The sequence below is a fragment of the Ranitomeya imitator genome, chromosome 2, assembly GCF_032444005.1.
Source record: "Ranitomeya imitator isolate aRanImi1 chromosome 2, aRanImi1.pri, whole genome shotgun sequence".
Classification (NCBI taxonomy): Eukaryota; Metazoa; Chordata; class Amphibia; order Anura; family Dendrobatidae; genus Ranitomeya; species Ranitomeya imitator.
The window spans coordinates 248,332,590-248,353,163 of NC_091283.1; the positions used below are offsets into that span (position 1 = coordinate 248,332,590).

The 20,574-nt window shown below is 44.4% G+C and overlaps 1 protein-coding gene across 2 annotated transcripts; it reads right to left on the reverse strand.

Annotated features, from left to right (window-relative positions):
* Positions 1–3,657: 3,657 nt before the first annotated feature.
* LOC138662910 (zinc finger protein 419-like) lies at positions 3,658–19,083 on the reverse strand. Of its 2 annotated transcripts, XM_069748909.1 has the most exons (11): positions 19,042–19,083; positions 12,550–12,699; positions 12,241–12,420; positions 12,053–12,158; positions 10,343–10,452; positions 9,479–9,628; positions 9,170–9,349; positions 8,964–9,087; positions 8,783–8,880; positions 8,494–8,584; positions 3,658–4,888 (listed from the first exon to the last, which is right to left on the reverse strand). In XM_069748909.1, exons 1-11 carry the CDS (start codon positions 19,066–19,068, stop codon positions 3,780–3,782), a joined length of 2,325 nt encoding a protein of 774 aa, XP_069605010.1. In that variant the 5' UTR covers positions 19,069–19,083; the 3' UTR covers positions 3,658–3,779. The 2 variants fall into 2 exon arrangements, with proteins under 2 accessions (XP_069605010.1, XP_069605012.1); XM_069748911.1 differs by lacking the exon at positions 19,042–19,083 and having other exon boundaries at positions 3,658–4,885; positions 12,550–12,726.
* Positions 19,084–20,574: the final 1,491 nt, after the last annotated feature.

Below are 20,574 nucleotides of genomic sequence, written 5' to 3' on the forward strand. Positions count from 1 at the left end.
ATGGCCCAATCCCTATCCTGGTAGGCAGGGTCCCCCATCCATCCTAGTATGCATGGCCCCATCCTTATCCTGATATGCAGGGCCCCCATCTAGTCCTAGTATACGGGGCCTCATCTCGTCTTTGTATGCAGGGCACCATCCCTATTCTGGTATGATTGGCCCCCATCCTGGTCCTGGTATGCAGTGCCCCCATCTCATTGTAGTATGCATTGCCCCCATCCTTATCCTGGAATGCAGGGCCCTCATCTTGTCCTGGTATGTAGGGCACCATCCCTATTCTGGTATGAAAGACCCCCATCCCGGTCCTTGTATGCAGGGCCCCATCTTGTCGTAGTATGCATGGCGCCCATCGTTATCCTGGTATTATTGGCCCCCATCCCGGTCCTGGTATGAATGGCCCAATCCTTATAATTGGCCCCCACCCCCATCCTGGTATGCATGGCCCCATCAGAAAACAAACACATTACACTTACCTACCCGGCGCTCCCTTGCAGTGTCCTGCTCCGATGCCAGCAGTTGCTTTATGCTTCTAAGCAGCACATGGCAGGGACCTCATGCACTGCTCACAAGCAGAGCACAGCTGCCAGAACACTCACCAGTACTGTGTGCAGAGAGCAGTGAGTATTCATTGCTCTCCAGTAGTGCTCAGTGTCAGCCACCGGCTTCCTGCTGCTGCCGGCAGTCATGTGTGCCGCTACTTAAGAGAAACTAATATTCATTGGATTCATTCATCAGAAGACCATTTAATATTAATATATTAACAAACCTACTTCTCAGCTCTCATATCCTCCCTGTCTCACAACCCTAAACAGTTATTCAACACCTTCAATTCTCTCCTCCGTCCCCTAGCACCTCCTCCCTCCCCACTCATCTCAGCTGAAGACTTTGCCTCATTTTTCAAGCGAAGATTGATAACATCAGAGACGTTTTGGTCAACAACCCTCAGAGCCCTTCCTCCCAAGTGCCCAGCCCTCCACGTCCAAAACCAACTTCTCCACCATTACATAAGATTGACTCTCCACTCTACGCTCAAGATCGCATCTCACCACCTGTGCACTTGACCCGATCCCATCCCACTTCAACCCAAACCTCACAACAGTCTTCATCTCAACCCTAACCCATCTCTTCAACCTATCACTAACAACTGGTGTTTTCCCCTCAATCTTTAAACACGCCTCAATCACACCTATCCTCAAAAAGCCCTCTCGACCCATCCTCTATATCTAGCTATAGCCCTATATCACTTCTCCCCTATGCCTCAAAACTACTGGAACAACAGATTCATCTTGAACTGTCTTCCCATCTCTCTTCCTGCTCCCTCTTCAACCTTTTACAATCTGGCTTTCGGTCACACCACTCCACTGAAAGTGCCCTAACTAAGATCACCAATGACCTATTAACCGCCAAGAGTAAGTGACACTACTCTGTCCTCCTCCTCCTGGACCTGTCCTCTGCCTGTGACACAGTGGACCATTTCCTATTACTACAGAACCTCTCATCCCTTGGCATCACAGACTACGCCCTATGCTGATCTTGTCATACCTAACAGACCGGACATTCAGCGTCTCCCACTCACACACCACCTCCTCACCTCGTGCCCTTTCTGTCGGAGTCCTGCAAGGTTCAGTCCTAGGGCCCCTGCTCTTCTCCATTTACACCTTTGGCCTGGGACAGCTCATAGAATCTCACAGCTTTCAGTATCATCTCTTTGCCAACGACACACAGATATACATCTCTGGACCAGATATCACCACCCCACTAACCAAAATCCCTCAATGTCTGTCCGCTATTTCATCCTTCTTCGCTGCTAGATTTCTAAAACTTAACATGGACAAAACAGAATTCATCATCTTTCCCCTATCTCACGCGAACCCCCAATTAACCTATCCATTACAGTAAATGGCTGCCCACTCTCCCCAGTCCCACAAGCTCGCTACCTCGGGGTAATCCTTGACACTGATCTCTCCTTCAAACCACATATCCAAGACCTTTCCACTTCCGCTGCCTTCAACTCAAAATATTTCACGGATCTGTACATTCCTAAAACCATTAATCTGCAAAAACCCTAGTCCATGCCCTCATCATTTCTCACCTTGACTACTGCAACCTCCTGCTCAGTAGCCTCCCCTCAAACACTCTTGCACCCCTCCAATCTATTCTAAACTCTGCTGCCCAACTAATCCACCTGTTCCACAATTCTCCGGCCTCTCCCCTCTGTCAATCCCTTCACTGGCTCCCCATTGCCCAGAGACTCCAGTACAAAACCCTAACCATGACATACAAAGCCATCCACAAACTGTCTCCTCCATACATTTGTGACCTCTTCTCCCGGTACTTACCTGCACACAACCTATGATCCTCACAATATCTCCTTCTCTACTCCACACTTATCTCCTCTTCCCACAATCGCATACAAGATTTCTCTCGCGCATCACCCCTACTCTGGAACTCTCTACCCCAACATAACAGACTCTCGCCCACCATTGAAACCTTCAAAAAGAACCTGAAGATCCACCTCTTCGGACAAGCCTACAACCTGCAGTAACCACTGATCGACCAAACTGCTGCACGACCAGCTCTACCCTCGCCTACTGTATTCTCACCCATCCCTTGTAGATTGTGAGCCCTCGCGGGCAGCGTCCTCTCTCCTCCTGTACCAGTCGTGACTTGTCTTGTTTAAGATTATTGTACTTGTTTTTGTTATGTATACCCCTCCTCACATGTAAATCACCATGAAATAAATGGCGCTATAATAATAAATAATAATATTGAACTATGTTCAAGAGGGACTAGACGAAGAAAACCCTAAAATAATGTATCATGTTAACTGAAACAGTCAGAAAACAAGCCACAAATTGGCAGATCCCAGACCTCAAACTTTATACTTTGTAAGTTTATACGCCACTCCAGTGTCAGGAATAGATAGTATGTGAAAATACAGTATATACCGCTCAGGGAACACTTAGCTTTCAGAAATAATTTTCATATTCATACTAAATAATGGCACAGATCTTCCAGACATTATGACTGCACTTATCCCTAGTCTTTATAACGATATTGCAATCATTCCTTGACAGACCGCAGCATGGCCATTAGTTAGAAGCTGCTATTGATCTTTGCAGCAGGTAAGTTTTCCCTGAGTGGTATATATTGGGCCATCTGAAAACTGAGTTTAGTCTAGGACAATTTGTCTGTACTACTAATTAACAGCTGTTACAATACCAAACTAGGGCAGTTCCTATAGGAGAAAAACACAAGAATTATACTGTACTGTCTATTCCTGACACCGGAGTGGCTTATACACTTACAACGTATATAGTTTGAGGTCTGGGATCTGCCAATATTTTGCTAGTTTTCTGAAAGTTTCAAATACAGTAGCTTTTTTTTGCCTAGTCTCGCTTGAATATAGGACAATATTAAATAGTCTCCTGATGAGTCGCCTTTGATGAGGACGATGAAACCCGTAGAAATGAGAGGCTTGGAGAGTGAGTGTATACGTCACCTCACCCTATATACTGAACTGTGGGGTACATGTTTTTTCTATTAGTCACCTACTGACTAACCTCCAGGGGGTGAATTTAGTTTTACATTTGGAATTAATAAAGTTTAGTTTTATCCTTTTTTCAGCAGACATGAGGAATGACAAGAGACAACCCATTTAAGAAGATTCAATTTTAGTTAAAACTATTCCAACATTATGAACATAAAAATGGCTTCTCCCCTACGTGACATCTCTGGTGTTTATTAACAGTTGATTTCCAAGTAAAATATTTCCCACATTAAGAAAATGAAAAGGGCTTCTCCACTGTGTGACAGCACTGATGTCTAACAAGAAGCGCTTTCCATTTAAAACATTTCCCACATTCTGAACAGGAAAAACGCTTCTCCCTTGTGTGAGTTCTCTGATGTCTAACAAGAAACGCTTTCTGGTTAAAACATTTCCCACATTCTGAACACGAAAATGGCTTCTCTCCTGTGTGAGTTCTCTGGTGTCTAACAAGATGCCAATTTTGGTTAAAACATTTCCCACATTCTGAACAGGAAAAAGGCTTCTCCCCTGTGTGAGTTATTTGGTGTCTAACAAGAATAATTTTGAGGGTAAAACATTTCCCACATTCTGAACAGGAAAATGGCTTCTCCCCTGTGTGAGTTCTCTGGTGTCTAGCAAGATGCCATTTCTGGTTAAAACATTTCCCACATTCTGAACAGAAAAAAGGCTTCTCCCCTGTGTGAGTTATTTGGTGTCTAACAAGAGCCTGTTTGTGGGTGAAACATTTCCCACATTCTGAACATGAAAAAGGCTTATCTCCTGTGTGAATTATTTGGTGTCTAACAAGAGCCTCTTTGAAGGTAAAACATTTCCCACATTCTGAACAGGAAAATGGCTTCTCCCCTGTGTGAGTTCTATGGTGATTAACCAAATCTGATTTCTGTTTAAAACCTTTTCCACATTCTGAACATGAAAAAGGCTTCTCCCCCGTGTGAGTTCTTTGATGTCTAACAAAATGTGGTTTATGTGCAAAACATTTCCCACATTCTGAACAGGAAAAAGGTTTCTCTCCTGTGTGAGTTCTATGGTGATTAACCAAATTGGATTTACTGTTAAAACATTTCCCACATTCTGAACATGAAAATGACTTCATTGATTTAGGAACAGTTTGTTTTTTAATGCCTCTTTTTTTACTTTGATTTTCCTTAGCAGTCAGTAATGAATCAGAAGATGGGACCTGTTTCATGGAATCAGATGAAAGATCTTTGCTGTGAATGGATGATGATATATCTGGAGTAAAAGCAATCTCTTCAGTTGTATCTTGTAGGATCTCAAGATCATCAGATTTAAAAATTGAAGATGTCAGCTGTCCCTCTGATCTCCTGGTACAGTCATCTGCTAAGATAAAAAAACAACTATTTTTTTTTAAATATCCTTGAGTTTTATATTTTTGAACATTTCTACTTAAACTGTCCATAAAAGTGGCAAGCTATGTAAAAAAAAACTTTAATTACACTATGTAACAATTTTTTTTTTGCTGGGTAGAAAGTGTGTTTTCCTAACCCGTTATGCCTAAAACAAATAGAAAATAGTTAAACCAAAACTTTGCTTCTGTGATCAGAATAATGACATTTTGAAATGTGTCCGTTTTCGGTAAAAATCTTGATTTGTATTCAATACGAAGTAGTCTTCTAGAATATTCTTGAACTGTTAGAATTTTGCAGAAGTTTCTACAATTTTCCAGAATTATCTAGAACATTCTTGGCTGTTCAATAGTGATCATACAAGTATAAAAAGCACAGGTGACTCGAACCAACATTTCGGTTTAAGTTATTGCTGAGTAAGAGACTAATGAATCGTAGTTAAAGAGCAATTATTTTTTTTAGATGGCATCAAGAGGTTGTTTGTGCCCAGCAGATGCATTTTGCTACGTGTGTGGACAATTTATAAAAACAAGAGCGAGAAATTATTCCATGAAAGCATGTCGTAAGATGTGCGAGGCCTACAAGACATATTTCGGCATGCCTGTTGGGGATCAAAACAAGTCCTGGGTACCTCATTTCACATGCAAATATTGCAAGAAATCTCTTGAAGGTAAGGTGAACAATTGCTGATCATTTAGATGGCAGTTCTTTATTTTGTAGAATTTCAATGATTTAGACCTAGTACAGTTTAAGGAGTTGCAATTGACAAACTTTTCACATATATCAATGCACTATAGTAAAATATGTATTAAGTAATGTGTAAAATGTCATGCTTTTACATTTATATAACTATATCTGCTATGTTACAGGTTGGAAGAGGGGAGAAAAGAGAGCCCTAATGTTTGCTATCCCACGAATTTGGCGGTAACCGACCAACCACTCAAGCAACTGCTACTTCTGCTTGGTGGATCCTGTCAAACATCGCACAGACAAGAATGCACCTCAAATCGTTGGTCCAGACATTCCTTCTTCCATTGCCCCAGTGCCACATTGCCCCGAGATGCCTGTTCCAACTCCCCTGAAGAGAAATCAGCCATCTTCAGGAAAAAACAGAAAGTCAGACCGCGAGGAAGATATTGGAGATCAAGATTACGTCATCAGAGATACGGTTGAGGAGAGAAGGACATACTTTCCTAACCAGAAAGACGTCAACGATCTAATCAGAGACCTTCATCCTACCAAGTCCAATGCTGAGCTTCTGACATCCAGGCTCAAGCAGTGGAACTTGTTGGATGAAAGCATGCAATCCACGGATCAGAAAAAGCGTCACCAAACATTTTCCGAATTCTTCAGTTGAGAAGATGGGTTGTGCTTCTGCAACAATGTGGCTGGTCTTTTTGAGGCTATAGGTATCACCTGTAACCTGAGTGAATGGCGCCTATTCATAGACAGTTCATCCCGGAGCCTCCACAACAGAAACAACTACAAGTCTCTCCCTATGGCTCACTCTGTGTATCTCAAAGGGAACTACACCAGTGTCAAGATGTTGCTGAGTGCCTTGAAGTATGATGACTATGGATGGGAGGTAATCGGAGACTTCAAAATGATGTCTTTCCTGATGGGCCTTCAAGGCAGTTTCACAAAATTTCCTTTGCCTCTGTAATAGCCATGACACTAAGGTGCACTATCACAGAAAGGACTGGCCACAGCGGCCCGAGTTCTCTGTGGGGGAAAAGCAACTTGAAGTGGGAGCCACTGATAGAACCTCTAAAGGTGCTGATGCCATCACTGCACATCAAGTTAGGCCTCATCAAGCAATTTGTCATGGCGATTGACAAGGAGTCAGCAGCTTTCAAATATCTCCAAGGTCTTTTTCCAAAGCTGTCCGAGGCAAAGGTCAAGGCTGGTATCTTCGTCAGACCACAAATCAAGAAGATCATAGAATGTGACGAGTTTGCCTAGCTACTGAACAGGACAGAGATAACGGCTTGGAACAGTTTCACCGCTTTGGTTCATGGCTTCCTGGGTAATCCCAAGGCTTAAAACTATGTGCAGTTGGTTCAGACTCTCATGAAGAATTACGCCATAATGGGATGCAGAATGTCTCTCAAAGTCCATATCCTTGACGCTCATCTTGACAAGATCAAGGAGAACATGAAAACTCAGAGGAGCAAGGCGAGCGCTTTCATCAAGATATATTGGACTTTGAACGTCATTACCAAGGACGGTATAATGAAAACATGATGGGGACTACATTTGGGGGCTTCTTTGAGAAAGCGATTTGCAGTACACTCGCAAATCTAGAACACCTATTCATTTCTGAACTTTTGAGATATTTTTTACTGTCATTTTGCTGGATGTAATTTTTTCTCTAAGCCTCCCAAAAGCCACAATATTATAGGCATTATCAACAATAATATCAACACTATTATATGCATTATGTAAAAATGGGGGGCAGGTCAGTGAGGGATCAGAGACCTGTCATAGGCCAATACAGATGAATATGTAATCAGAGCACCACATAATGCCCCGCCCACAGCCCCGCCCCAAAGCACCATAAAGCCCCACCCCAGAGCACCACATAAAGCCCCACCCCAGAGCACCACATAAAGCCACACCCACAGCCCTGCCCACAGAGCCCGAGGATCTCATTAACTGAAAACTACAAATACAGATTACACAGCAGTAAACCAGAGTTGCATTCATTTATGGTGGACCATTGGAGCTACTATGAATCCTGACCAGAAGATTACAGAAAATAATGTTGCTCCCCATTTCAGGAAAGATTGTGCAGTAATCTGAATTTCTTAGGATCAAAAACAATGTAATTTATGAGGTGGAGTGAATCCATGAAACCAGGGCTGGAGCCAACACATCTCCTGCAGGCGGGAATAAATGTATATTCCAGCCATCAGCCACGCACAGCTCAGAGATATATCATGGCACCGGTGAGATGTGTTTATGTAGATTATCACAATCCTCCTTGAAGTTTGTCGGTTTTAATACAAATTGAAAAATCAGGATAAAGGGAAACTCTGTTATTGTCCAGAAATTCACACTTGGCCTCACTGCACATTTAATGTTGTCGATCATAAAAGTGACGTTTGGCCAGAAAGACTGGACCTGGTCTAGTAGGGACCATATGATCACATTCAGCAGCACAGAAGGGAGAGAAGGGAGATTCATCCGATAAGATCTCAGGGTTCTAGGAAGCCAACAGCATCATTACCCTCCGCTTTCTCTTACAGGACCATCATAATAGTTTTCTTCTAGTGATTTTCTATCTTGTCAGCACATTCTACGTGCGCTGTCATTTGGCTTTGTAGTTCACAGATCTGGGCAGGTAACAGCGTCTCCTAAACCCAGGGGGTAGGTGGATCTACCAGGTTGTAAGATCTATAGAAAAGGGCTTTCAATGACCAAAGTCATTAGAACAGTTTTGGGTGGAGGAGAATGTTGTGGTCTAGAGGCAAAATGGTGATCATGGTAATACGGCCGGACTACACCACCGATAAAGCAGCCACAGCCGGTGACTGACAAGAATCTGTGACCTCTCTGCATTTAGTGGTTACTACTCACCTGGGTAGTCATATGTAGGAATCTCCTCTTTACACCACTCATCATCTGTCACATATGTCTCTGTAGTATTAATATGGGTCAGATCTTCACCCTGAAACAAATATTATAAAAGTCACCGACAGATGGAGAAGTCTCATCTATGACCAGCTCTAATCCTGCCATCTCCACCGTTCTCATTACACAAGCATAAAACATATAATACTGGTGGATAAAACAAGACTGAGCACAAGACCTTCACCGGCGTCTACACATCATAGGGGAGATCTCCTGACACCTTCTCTCCATCTACCTGATGATCCTGAGGAGCATTGGGATCTTCTTGGTTACAGTCCTGTGGAAGAAGAGGACGGGGACATCTCTCTGGTGTTGTCCTCTTACTGGATAGATCTGGAGGAAACACATACAGGGAGTGAATTCATTCTTTACATACAGATAATTATAGGCCGTGTGTATTTAGTCCTGTCTATTACCTGGAGATGTGAGGGGCTGGGGAACCTCCATTATGACGTTCTTGTACAGATCTCTGTGTCCTTCTAAATACTCCCACTCCTCCATGGAGAAATAGACAGTGACATCCTGACACCTTATAGGAACCTGACACATACAATGATACCGTCATCCCCCGATCCCTTCATAGCATTACTGTATAATGTCCCAGCATTCCCAGCAGCGTCACCTCTCCAGTCAGCAGCTCAATCATCTTGTAGGTAAGTTCTAGGATCTTCTGGTCATTGATGTCCTCATGTGTCAGGAGGTGAGGTGGAGGCCCCGTGATTGGGCTCAGGGGTCTTCCCCATCCCTCAGACACAGGGTCCTGACAGCGATCACTAGAGGTCTTCTTCACCACTGTGTAATCCTGGTAATGGACAGACACATTAATAAATCTCACTACAGACATTTCCAGAGTCCTCACCTCTCCTGTTCTGTCCATCTGTTATTCCCATAGATAAGAATGATGTAATGTGACATCATCAGAATCTCTCACCTCTCCAGTAAGCCGGAAGAGGATCTCTAGGGTGAGGTGTAATATCCTCTCCACCATCTTGTCTCTGCCCATATCCATCCTTGATTGGTAAATCAGGAACATTTTCTTTTGTAGAAGATCTTCACTGAGAGGATCCGATATTGTAGAGACCTGAATGAGAAGATGAGCCGATGTAGCATCATAAAAATCATGTGTAATATATGAGGCACACAGGTGACATTACTAATATATGGGGACACATAGGGGACAGTACTAATATACGGGGGCACATAGTGGACATTACCAATATATGGGGCACATAGGGGACAGTACTAACACATGGGGGAACATATGGGACATTACTAATATATGAGGACACATAGGGGAGAGTACTAATATATGGGGGCACACAGGTGACATTACTAATATATGCACACAGGGGACATTACTAATATACAAATATATGGAGGCACATAGGGGACATTAGGAATATATGGAGGCACATAGGGGACATTACTAACATATGGGGGCACATAGGGATCATTACTGATATATGGGGGCACACAGGGGCCAGTAGTAATATATGGGGTCACACATGGGCCAGTAGTAATATATGGGGGTACACAGGGGACATTACTAATATATGCACACGGGACATTACTAATATACAAATATATGGGGGCACATAGGAGACATTAGGAATACTTAGGGGCACATAGGGGACAGTACTAATATATGGGGGCACATAGGGGACATTACTAATATATGGAGGCACATAGGAATCATTAGTAATATATGGGGCACACATGGGCCAGTAGTAATATATGGGGGCACACAGAAGACATTATTAATATATTGGGGCACACAGTGGAGATCTCCTGACACCTTCTTTCCATCTAACTGATGATCCTGAGGAGCATTGGGATCTTCTTGCTTGCAGTCTTGTGGAAGAAGAGGACGGGGACATCTCTCAGGTGTTGTCTTACTAGATAGATCTGGAGGAAACACATACAGGGAGTGAATTCATTCTTTACATACAGATAATTATAGGCTGCATGTACACTGCTCAAAAAAATAAAGGGAACACTCAAATAACACATCCTAGATCTGAATGAATGATATATTCTCATTGAATACTTTGTTTTGTACAAAGTTGAATTTGATGACAACAAAATCACACAAAAATCATGAATGTAATTCAATTTATTAACCAATGGAGGCCTGGATTTGGAATGATACTCAAAATCAAAGTGGAAAATCAAATTACAGGCTGATCCAACTTCAGTGGAAATGCCTCAAACAAGGAAATTATGCTCAGCAGTGTGTGGCCTCCACATGCCTGTATGACCTCCCTAAAAATGCCTGGGCATGCTCCTAATGAGGCGGCGGATGGTCTCCTGAGGGATCTCCTCCCAGACCTGGACTAAAGCATCCGCCAACTCCTGGACAGTCTGTGGTGCAATGTGACGTTGGTGCGAGACATGATGTCCCAGATGTATTCAATCGGAATCAGGTCTAAGGAACCGGCGGGCCAGTCCATAGCTTCAATACCTTCATCTTGCAGAAACTGCTGACACACTTCAGCCACATGAGGTCTGGCATTGTCCTGTATTAGGAGGAACCCAGGGCCAACTGCACCAGCATATGGTCGCACAAGGGGTCTGAGGATCTAATCTCGGTACCTAATGGCAGTCAGGCTACCTCTGGCGAAAACATGGAGGGCTGTGTTGCCCTCCAAAGTAATGCCACCCCACACCATTACTGACCCATTGCCAAACCGATCATGCTGAAGGATGTTGCAGGTAGCAGATCACTCTACACGGTGCCTCCAGACTCTGTCACGCCTGTTACATGTGCTCAGTGTGAACCTGCTTTCATCTGTGAAGAGCACAGGGCGCCAGTGGCGAATTTGCCAATCCTGGTGTTCTGTGGCACGGTGTTGGGCTGTGAGCACAACCTCCATCTGTGGAAGTCGGGCACACAGACCATCCTCATGGAGTCGGTTTCTAACCGTTTGTGCAGATACATTAACATTTGTGGCCTCCTGGAGGTAATTTTGCAGGGCTCTGGCTGTGCTCCTCTTGTTCCTCGTTGCACAAAGGCTGAGGTAGCGGTCCTGCTGCTGGGTTGTTGCCCTCCTACGGCCCCCTCCATGTCTTCTGGTAGCGTCTCCAGCCTCTGGACACTACACTTACAAACATAGCAAACTTTCTTGCCACAACCTGGAAGAGCTGCACTACCTGAGACACTTGTGTGGATTTTAGAGTCCCTCTCATGCTACCACGAGTGTGAAAGCGCAACCAACATTCAAAAGTGACCATAATATCAACCAGAAAGCATTGGTACTGAGATGTGGTCTGTGGTCCCCACCTGCAGAACCACTCCTATATAGGGGGTGTCTTGCCAATTGCCAATAATTTCCATCTGCTGTCTATTCCATTTGCACAACAGCATGTGCAATTGATTGTCAAACAGTGTTGCTTCCTAAGTGGACAGTTTGATTTCACAGAAGTTTGATTTACTTGAAGTTATATTCTGTTGTTTAAGTGTTCCCTTTATTTTTTTTGAGCAGTGTATTTAGCCCTGTCCTATTACCTGGAGATGTGAGGGGCTGGGGAACCTCCATTATGACGTTCTTGTATAGATACTCCCACTCCTCCATGGAGAAATAGACAGCGACATCCTGACACCTTATAGGAACCTGACACATACAATGATACCGTCATCCCCCGATCCCTTCATAGCATTACTGTATAATGCCCCAGCATTCCCAGCAGTGTCACCTCTCCAGTCAGCAGATCAATCATCTCGTAGGTGAGTTCTAGGATCTTCTGGTCATTGATGTCCTCATGTGTCAGGAGGTGAGGTGGAGGCCCCGTGATTGGGCTCAGGGGTCTTCCCCATCCCTCAGACACAGGGTCCTGACAGCGATCGCTAGAGGTCTTCTTCACCACTGTGTAATCCTGGTAATGGACAGACACATTAATATATCTCACTACAGACATTTCCAGAGTCCTCACCTCTCCTGTTCTGTCCATCTGTTATTCCCATAGATAAGAATGATGTAATGTGACATCATCAGAATCTCTCACCTCTCCAGTAAGCCGGAAGAGGATCTCTAGGGTGAGGTGTAATATCCTCTCCGCCATCTTGTCTCTGTCCATATCCATCTTTGATGGGTAAAACAGGAAAATGTTCTTTTGTAGAAGATCTTCACTGAGAGGATCCGATATTGTAGAGACCTGAATGAGAAGATGAGCCGATGTAACATCATAAGAATCCTGTGTAATAAAACAATTACTGGAGATAATAAGGGAAACATATGAGGAGATTTATTATTTTACAGTATTTAGTTTCCTTCTTTACACCTACTAATAAAACCTATATATTTAGGCCACAGACAACAAGCAGTTTCATCCTCGGAGTCGGCAGCTGAATACGTTTCTCATAGACTCATCGTCCATAACGCTAATTCTCGTTATAGGGTCATTATATAGGGTCCCCCTATATTAAATAACAAGCAAAGGCTATGCAGACAGCTGTGGGTCGCTATTAATAGCCTAGGAAGGGGCCATGGTTATTGGCCCCCCAGGCTAAAAACATCAGCACTTAGCCACCCCGGAAAAGGCACATCTCTAGGATGCACCAATTCTGGCACTTAGCCTCTCTCTTCCCACTTGCCCTTTAGCGGTGGCAAGTGGGGTAAAGGTTGGGGGTGTTGGTGTCACCTTTTTATTGTCCGATGACATCAAGCCCCGAGGTTAGTAATGGAGAGGCATCAATAAGATGCCCCCATTACTAACCCCATAGTCACATTGTAAGAAAACATAGACACCCAGAAAAAAGTCCTTTAATTGAAAGAATAACACAGACTCCTTTAATAATCTCAATTAAACGATACAATCTCCTGTAATAAACCAAAAACAATAAAACAACAATGTCCCACACCTTTCCATCATTCTGTCCCACGCTGTGATCCATGTCTGGGGGAGAAATAGTTTCCAACCTGGACGGTGCCAAGATGTGACCGTCCAGGCTGAGAACAACTGGTGAATGAGCTGCTGCGAGCGCAGCCTCAGTGTCTAGCGGTGACATCACTGATGCTCCGTTCCCAGCCAGGCTGAACTGCGTTGACCTCAGTGAGAAACCCCGCTAGCACCGTGAGAAAGTCGCACGGTGCAGAGGTGAGTTCACCGGGAGAATTATTAAAAAATACAGTGTGGGGACCACTCTATTCTTGATAACTAGCCTTCCTGAAGCTGACAGTTGAGGGTTGCAGGCCCAGCTCTGAGTTTTGCCTGGCTTGCTATCAAAATAGGGGGAACCCATGCAGTTTTTTTTTAAATTACCGTATGTATTTACCGCACAGAAGCAGCTGATGAATACTCCTATCATCCGCTCCTGCTCTCACAGTTATTAGCAGCAGCAGGTGTCGGATGATAGGAGCAGTTGTTCCATCAGCTGACACCAGTGACCGGAGGTAACCTGTACACTTCCCATCACAGCTGAGCGCTCACGCTGTCTTTTGACAGTGGGGGAACTGCGGCTCTCTGACCGGCGGGGATGGTTTCACCGCCGTTAAGAAGCGGTGCTTGCCGCGCTGTCATGCATATGATAGATTGTCAAACACTGTATTGTCGAGGCCCCATTCAAGTGAATGGGGCTCGGGTCCACTCTGCTCAATGACAGGCTGTATGGACACATGATGCAGCCTGCCATCTAGAGGCAGCAGAGCCAAGTGTGGGGTCACATCCGGCTGTCCTTGACTTTTCGGCAGCAAATACTCTACAAAAAGGTCAACCTGCGTATTTGCAGCGTTTTTTTAACTATCCATTCAAGTCAATGGGTGAAAAATGCTGCAAAAACTCTGAAAGAAGTGACATGCTCTATGTCAAAAGCACGCTGCAAAGCACAAAATCCTGATGAGAAAAAAAAAACAATGTGTGAGTATGAGATTTCTGAAATCTCATAGACTTTGCTGGTAATGGAAAAAGCAGATGAAAATTAGCATATAAAAATGCAGCAAAAACGCCCAGTGCGAACATACCCATGAGCGCAGGAGCAGATTATGGGGGTATTCATCAGCCGCTCTTGTGCTGTAAATAAATAATAAAAAAAGGTATGGGTTCCCCCCTATTTTTGATAATCACCCAGGCAAAACTCACAGCTGGGGGCTGCAACCCTCACCTGTCAGCTGTGCAGACGTTCCTGTATACAATTCCAGCTACTGGGTTGTGGTATTCGGTATACGCTGTTCCTGCTTGCATTTTGCATCCTGCCACTATGAGTTAGATGGTTTCTGAGGTTTCTTTGCATAGTTTGCACCTTTGGTCTTGTGTTGTGTGTGCTGTCTCAGAGTTCAGCTTTCTCCAGCCATTGGTAGGATTTCTCCATGTCAGCCACCTCAATTATCAGTTGATGGTACATCCCATGCAGCAGCTTGTCTTGCCATGGCGGTTCATTTTCCTGTTCTTCCTTCCAGATCTGTTGTTGCTGCCTTAGGCTTTCTCTCAGCATCTCATCTTTTGGTGCCATTTTCCTGATGTTTTCTTGGATACTCCTCGTTTCATCCGTGATGGTGGCCTGGATGCTTATCAAGCCTCGACCACCCTCCTTTCTGTTGGTGTACAATCTTTGGGTGTTAGACTTAGGGTGGAGACCTCCATGCATTGTGAGGAGCTTTAGTGTTTTCATATCTGCAGCTTCCATCTCTTCTTTTGGCGAGCACACTATGCCAGCAGGGTATCTGATAACTGGCAGGGCACATACATATTGATGTGGTGGATTATATTCTTCCCTTTGAGCTGGCTCTTCAGGACCTGTCTTACCCTTTGATAGTATTTGGATGTTGCTGCTTTCCTTGCCTCCTCATCATGGTTACCATATCCCTGTGGGATGCCAAGGTACTTGTAGTATGTCTGTAGATCTGTTATGTGCCCTACTGGTAATTCCACTCCATCAATCTTGACTACCTTGTCTCTCTTTATTACAAACCAGCCGCATTTCTCCAGTCTGAAGAACGTCCCGATGTCTTCACTATAGATCCTTGTCATGTGGATCAGTAATTGATGTCTCATTCATTTTTCGCATACAGCTTGATGTCATCCATGTAGAGGAGTTGGCTGATGGGGCTTCCACTCTTGAACTTGTATTCATAGCCAGACTCTGTAGTTATCTGACTGAGGGGGTTCAAGCCTATACAGAACAGCAATGGGGACAGTGTATCACCTAGTTATATGCCGCATTTGATGGTCACTTGTGCTAGTTGTCTTGAGTTGACTTCCAATGTTGTTCTCCATAGCCCCAGTGAGTTTCTAAAGAAGGTTCTTAATTGCCTGTTGACATTTTACAGAGCCAAACATTCACAGATCCATGTGTGTGACATTGAGTCATAGGCTTTCCTGTAGTCAATCCAGGCTGTGCTGATATTGGTCTGTCTGGATCTCGAGTCTTGAGCGACTGCTCTATCTACTAGGAGCTGGTGCTTAGAGCCTCTGTTGTCAGTCCCAATGCCTTTATGAGCTGCATTCATGTACTGGTTTATATGGTTCTTTAGCTTGGTGGCTATGATGCCTGACAGAAGTTTTCATGTTGTTGTAAGGCAGGTTAATGGGCGGCAGTTGGATGGAACTGTTCCTGTGTGAGGATCCTTCATGATCAACACTGTTCTTCCTTGTGTTAGCCAAGCTGGGTGGTGGCCTGCTTCTAGCAGTTGGTTCATCTGCTTTGCCATGCATTCATGTACAGCTGTGAATTTCTTTAGCCAGTAGGTAAAGATTATGTCTGGGCCAGGTGCTGTCCAGCTCTTCATGTTCTTGATCCACTGTTGGATGTCTGTTTCTGTAATGGTGACTGGTACTCCAGTACTGTTCAGTCTCTGTTATTGGTGGAGTTGCTACCTTTGTGCTGTTCCTCTGTAGTTGGGAGTACACTTTGGATGTTTTTTTGGATAACAGGGCATTTATCTTCTTGACCTCAGCTTCTCTAATGTATCTCCCTAGTCTTGCAGCGAGTGCTGTGAGCCTTTGTTTAGCAGCCTCTTCAGTTGGGTCAGGCCTTTGTACTTGTCCAGCTTGGTCTTATTCTTGATCTTCACACACTTCTATATTTCTGATAGTTGGCTGATTCCCTTCGTGGCACCTTGATCTTTGTCTAGTCTTCTTTTCCAAGGGGAGCACGTACTTTTGTTGTTATTGCTGGTTGTATAGCCAAGCATTTCTATGATTGCTGAGGCAGTAGCATAGATCAGGTTATTAGTTTGAGTTATGGTGGTGGTAGGTATTGATGCAAGAGCTGCTCTATTGGCATCCTCTAGCATACTGTCTGGTGGTGTTTCTTTGCTGAGCCTTGGCTGCCGATCTCTGGTATTGATGGTATTTAGTTTATCTAAGATCTTCTGTTTCAGACGAGCTGCAGTGCTCTGTAGTTGCAGGGTTGGATCAGGATCTTCAGGGGGTTGCACGTGTTTCTTCCAGGTCTTCATGTGGGGTGGATCTACAGTGCAGTTGATCCATCTCAAGGTGTGATAATAGCTTTCTCTTTATGATATTGAAACGTTGGGTGACTAGTTGTTTCTCAGTTAGTGGACTTGCAGGTCTTGTATCCTCCAGAGTTTCCTCATACGCTTCATTTATCCTCTCTCATTTGGTCTGCTGTTATAGTAGCATTTCACCAGATCCGGGTTCTTTTGTCTTGTCCATGTATGGTTTGGTCCAGTAGCCCATTTATCATCAGATTGTCCTGGTTCCTCGACATCTGACGCCGACCTTGTTAATGCAGGTGATGTCTGAGCCGGCATGACTCTCTTTGTTCGTGACACTCTCATGTTTATTGAGGTAGGCACCATAGTGTTATGGACCACTACTGGTATATTATGTCCAACAGGGCAGAGCCAGGATTTGAACCCCAGTCTCCCACATTGGTGTCTGTGATTTTACTAAATGCGGCACATGTATTGCCGGCTTCTATTATGTATTTTACCGAATGTTACCGACTTTTTCCGATCTTAAGAAAAATGCTCGTGTTACCGATCATGAATCCGAATGTACCATATTCGTGCCAAATTTATGTTTGGTGATCATTTTCCAAACATATTCGCTCATCTCTAATTATGACCAAGACAACCTGCTACACAAAATAATAACCCCACTCAGTATGGAGGCATTTACAGTCCACCACAACCCCAGTATAATGGCCCCTACCAGCCACACATTCAGTATGAGAGTCCCAACAGCTCTTCTCTTAATATGATGCCCCCACAATTCCTGATATTTGAAAAAAAAAAACACACGCACTACTCAGCCAACCCGATTCCTGAGGAGCGCTGCTCTGGTCTGTGCGGTGTGAGTATTTAGGCTCCGTACTACAGATGTGATGTAGTAACGAAATTGTGCCTGCAGTACACGGGGTCTCAGACTCAGAAGCGAAGGCTGAATGGTGGATCAATAACATTTGCACCAAGAATGAGGCTAAGTGAGTATTTATTCATTAACTGTCGGTGGTCGGAGGTAGTTAGTGAGGTGGATGGTACCATATTGTGCATGTAGGGGGCAGTACTGTGGGAACATTAAAAAGTGGGGGGATGGCAGTACTGTGGGGACATTATACTGTGTGTGAGGGGGATGCCAGTCCTGTGGAAACATTATGTATGTGGGAAGGCACTATTGAGGGAACAAAATACTGTATGTGGTGGGATGAAGTTACTGTGGGAACTTTATACTGTGTGTGGGGGTATGGCGGTACTGTGAGAAGATTATACTGTGTGGGGGGGTATGGCGGTACTATGAGAAGATTATACTGTGTGTGGGGGTATGGCGGTACTATGAGAAGATTATGATTATACTGTGTGTGGGGGTATGGCGGTACTGTAGGAACATTATACTGTGTGTAGGGGAATGGCGGTACTATGAGAAGATTATACTGTGTGGTGGGATGGACATACTGTAGGAACATTATACCGTGTGTGGTGGGATGAAGGTACTGTAGGAACATTGTACTGTGTGGGGGGTATGGCGGTACTATGAGAACATTATACTGTGTGTGTGGGGGGTATGGCGGTACTGTAGGAACATTATACTGTGTGGAGTATGGCGGTACTATGAGAACATTATACTGTGTGTGGGGGTATGGCGGTACTGTGAGAACATTATACTGTGTGGGGGTATGATGCCGGCCTAAGTCTGTAAAACCATTTATCTCCATTGATGACGCAGTTACTGATATTATAAAGGCCGGAGCCCCAAAGGCAGAACAGATTTGGCGCCAACAAAGGAAAGGGGTGCGGGGAAGAATCTGAGGTACCAGCTGATGGTAAAGTGCCTGAGGCAGCTGGGTGTGGGGCAGAACCCTGCTTACAGGGCATAATGGGGGCATTACACTGTGTGGGGCCAAGAAAGGGGCCCTGTACTAGGAGAACAATCCGCTCCCTCACTTCCTGTCCTCCATAGTTGGCTCGTATGTATCTATTACAGGAAACAGAACAACAACGTTATGATTCTTATAAAGTGGCAACAACAACCCCAAAAGAGTCTCCGTGCAGAAGGGGTTAATGTCCCCGCGCTCAGTAATGGGGAATCTCCACATACCTCCACCTGCAGAGCCGCACTCCACATATATGGCTGCTCTGTGCGCACAGGACCTGTGATGAGGTCACAGGAGGGAGGAGTCAGGGGTCACGTGATCCGCAGTGAAGACGCTACATGGAGACTTCTCCTCAGTCAGTGACATTTCCGCCATTATTCGCCCTCACTACTGGCACAATTACCTCGCGCCGCCTTTTCTACACAATGTTATGTGTGGAATGTAACGTGTGATTTCTCTGGAGACAAATAGACCCCACACATGAGGGAATTATTACCGGTTACCGGACGTCTAGTATATGGCGGCATATGATTGTGCTATCGCCTCCACACCAGGAGCTAAAATGCCGAAATCTCGCTTATTTACCCCCTTCCAGTGTCCGGCTAAGGCCGGGGACACACTCAATGAATAAAAAAAGGTCCGTTTTTGACGGACGAGAATCGCACAAATGTTACCAAAACAGTGATCCGTGTGCAGTGCGAGGATGCGATTTTCTCGCATCAAATGATCCGTGTGACATCCGTATGGTGAGATTTTCTCACACACTTGCAAAATGAGCAAATAATGGTTGAGCCTTTCCTGTCACCTGCCCAATGCCTGAGAATTTCTCGCAAGTCACACTGATGGGCCGTGTGCTGTGCTATTTTTTCTCACCCCCATAGACTTTCATTGGCGATTCTCGGCCGAGATACGCTGACAATCGCAGCATGCTGCGATTTCACTCGGATCCTGAATACGGCCGAGAAAATATCGAATGATGGGAGATGCCCCATAGATTAACATTGGGACGAGTGCTATGCAATTTTTTATTGCATTGCACTCGTCCGTATTACGGTCTAGTGTGACCCCGGCCTTAGGGTCATATACGGCCATGCCCCTCTCCAGTCGCTGTGGGGGTTGTGTTAATAGGATGGAGGGCGGCGTCAATATTTGGACTTCAGAGAGAGTAATAAAATCGCAGCTCACCTTCCCTATCCTTTACCCCTTATATCTGACCTGTTTAGCCAATTACCTGGAGATAAATGGTTTTACAGACTTAGGCCGGCATCACACTCAGCGTATAAAAATACGGTCCGTAATTTACGGCCGTAATACGCAGAAAAGTCCCCAAAATAGTGGTCCGTATCTCCTCCATAGGCAGGGTGTGTCAGCGTATTTTGCACATGGCATCCTCCGTATGTAATCCGTATGGCATCCGTACTGCGAGATTTTCTCGCAGGCTTGCAAAACCGACATATGGATATACAATGGATCCATGTGCTCAAAAAATTGTAACAACATATATACTGTCTATAGATATATATATATATATATATATATATATATATGTCAGTAGACACATATATGTATACAAAAATATTCCAATGAGCATAATTAGTGGTGTAGAGACGTACTGTAAAATAAAAGTGATGGTATGTATCAGTCAACATACACCAACCATGCATGGACAATATGGATAACTGCCAATACCATGTTAGAACAACCAAAAAACATGCAGTCACTGAATCCAATAAAAAAATATCTTCATTTCAAATCAC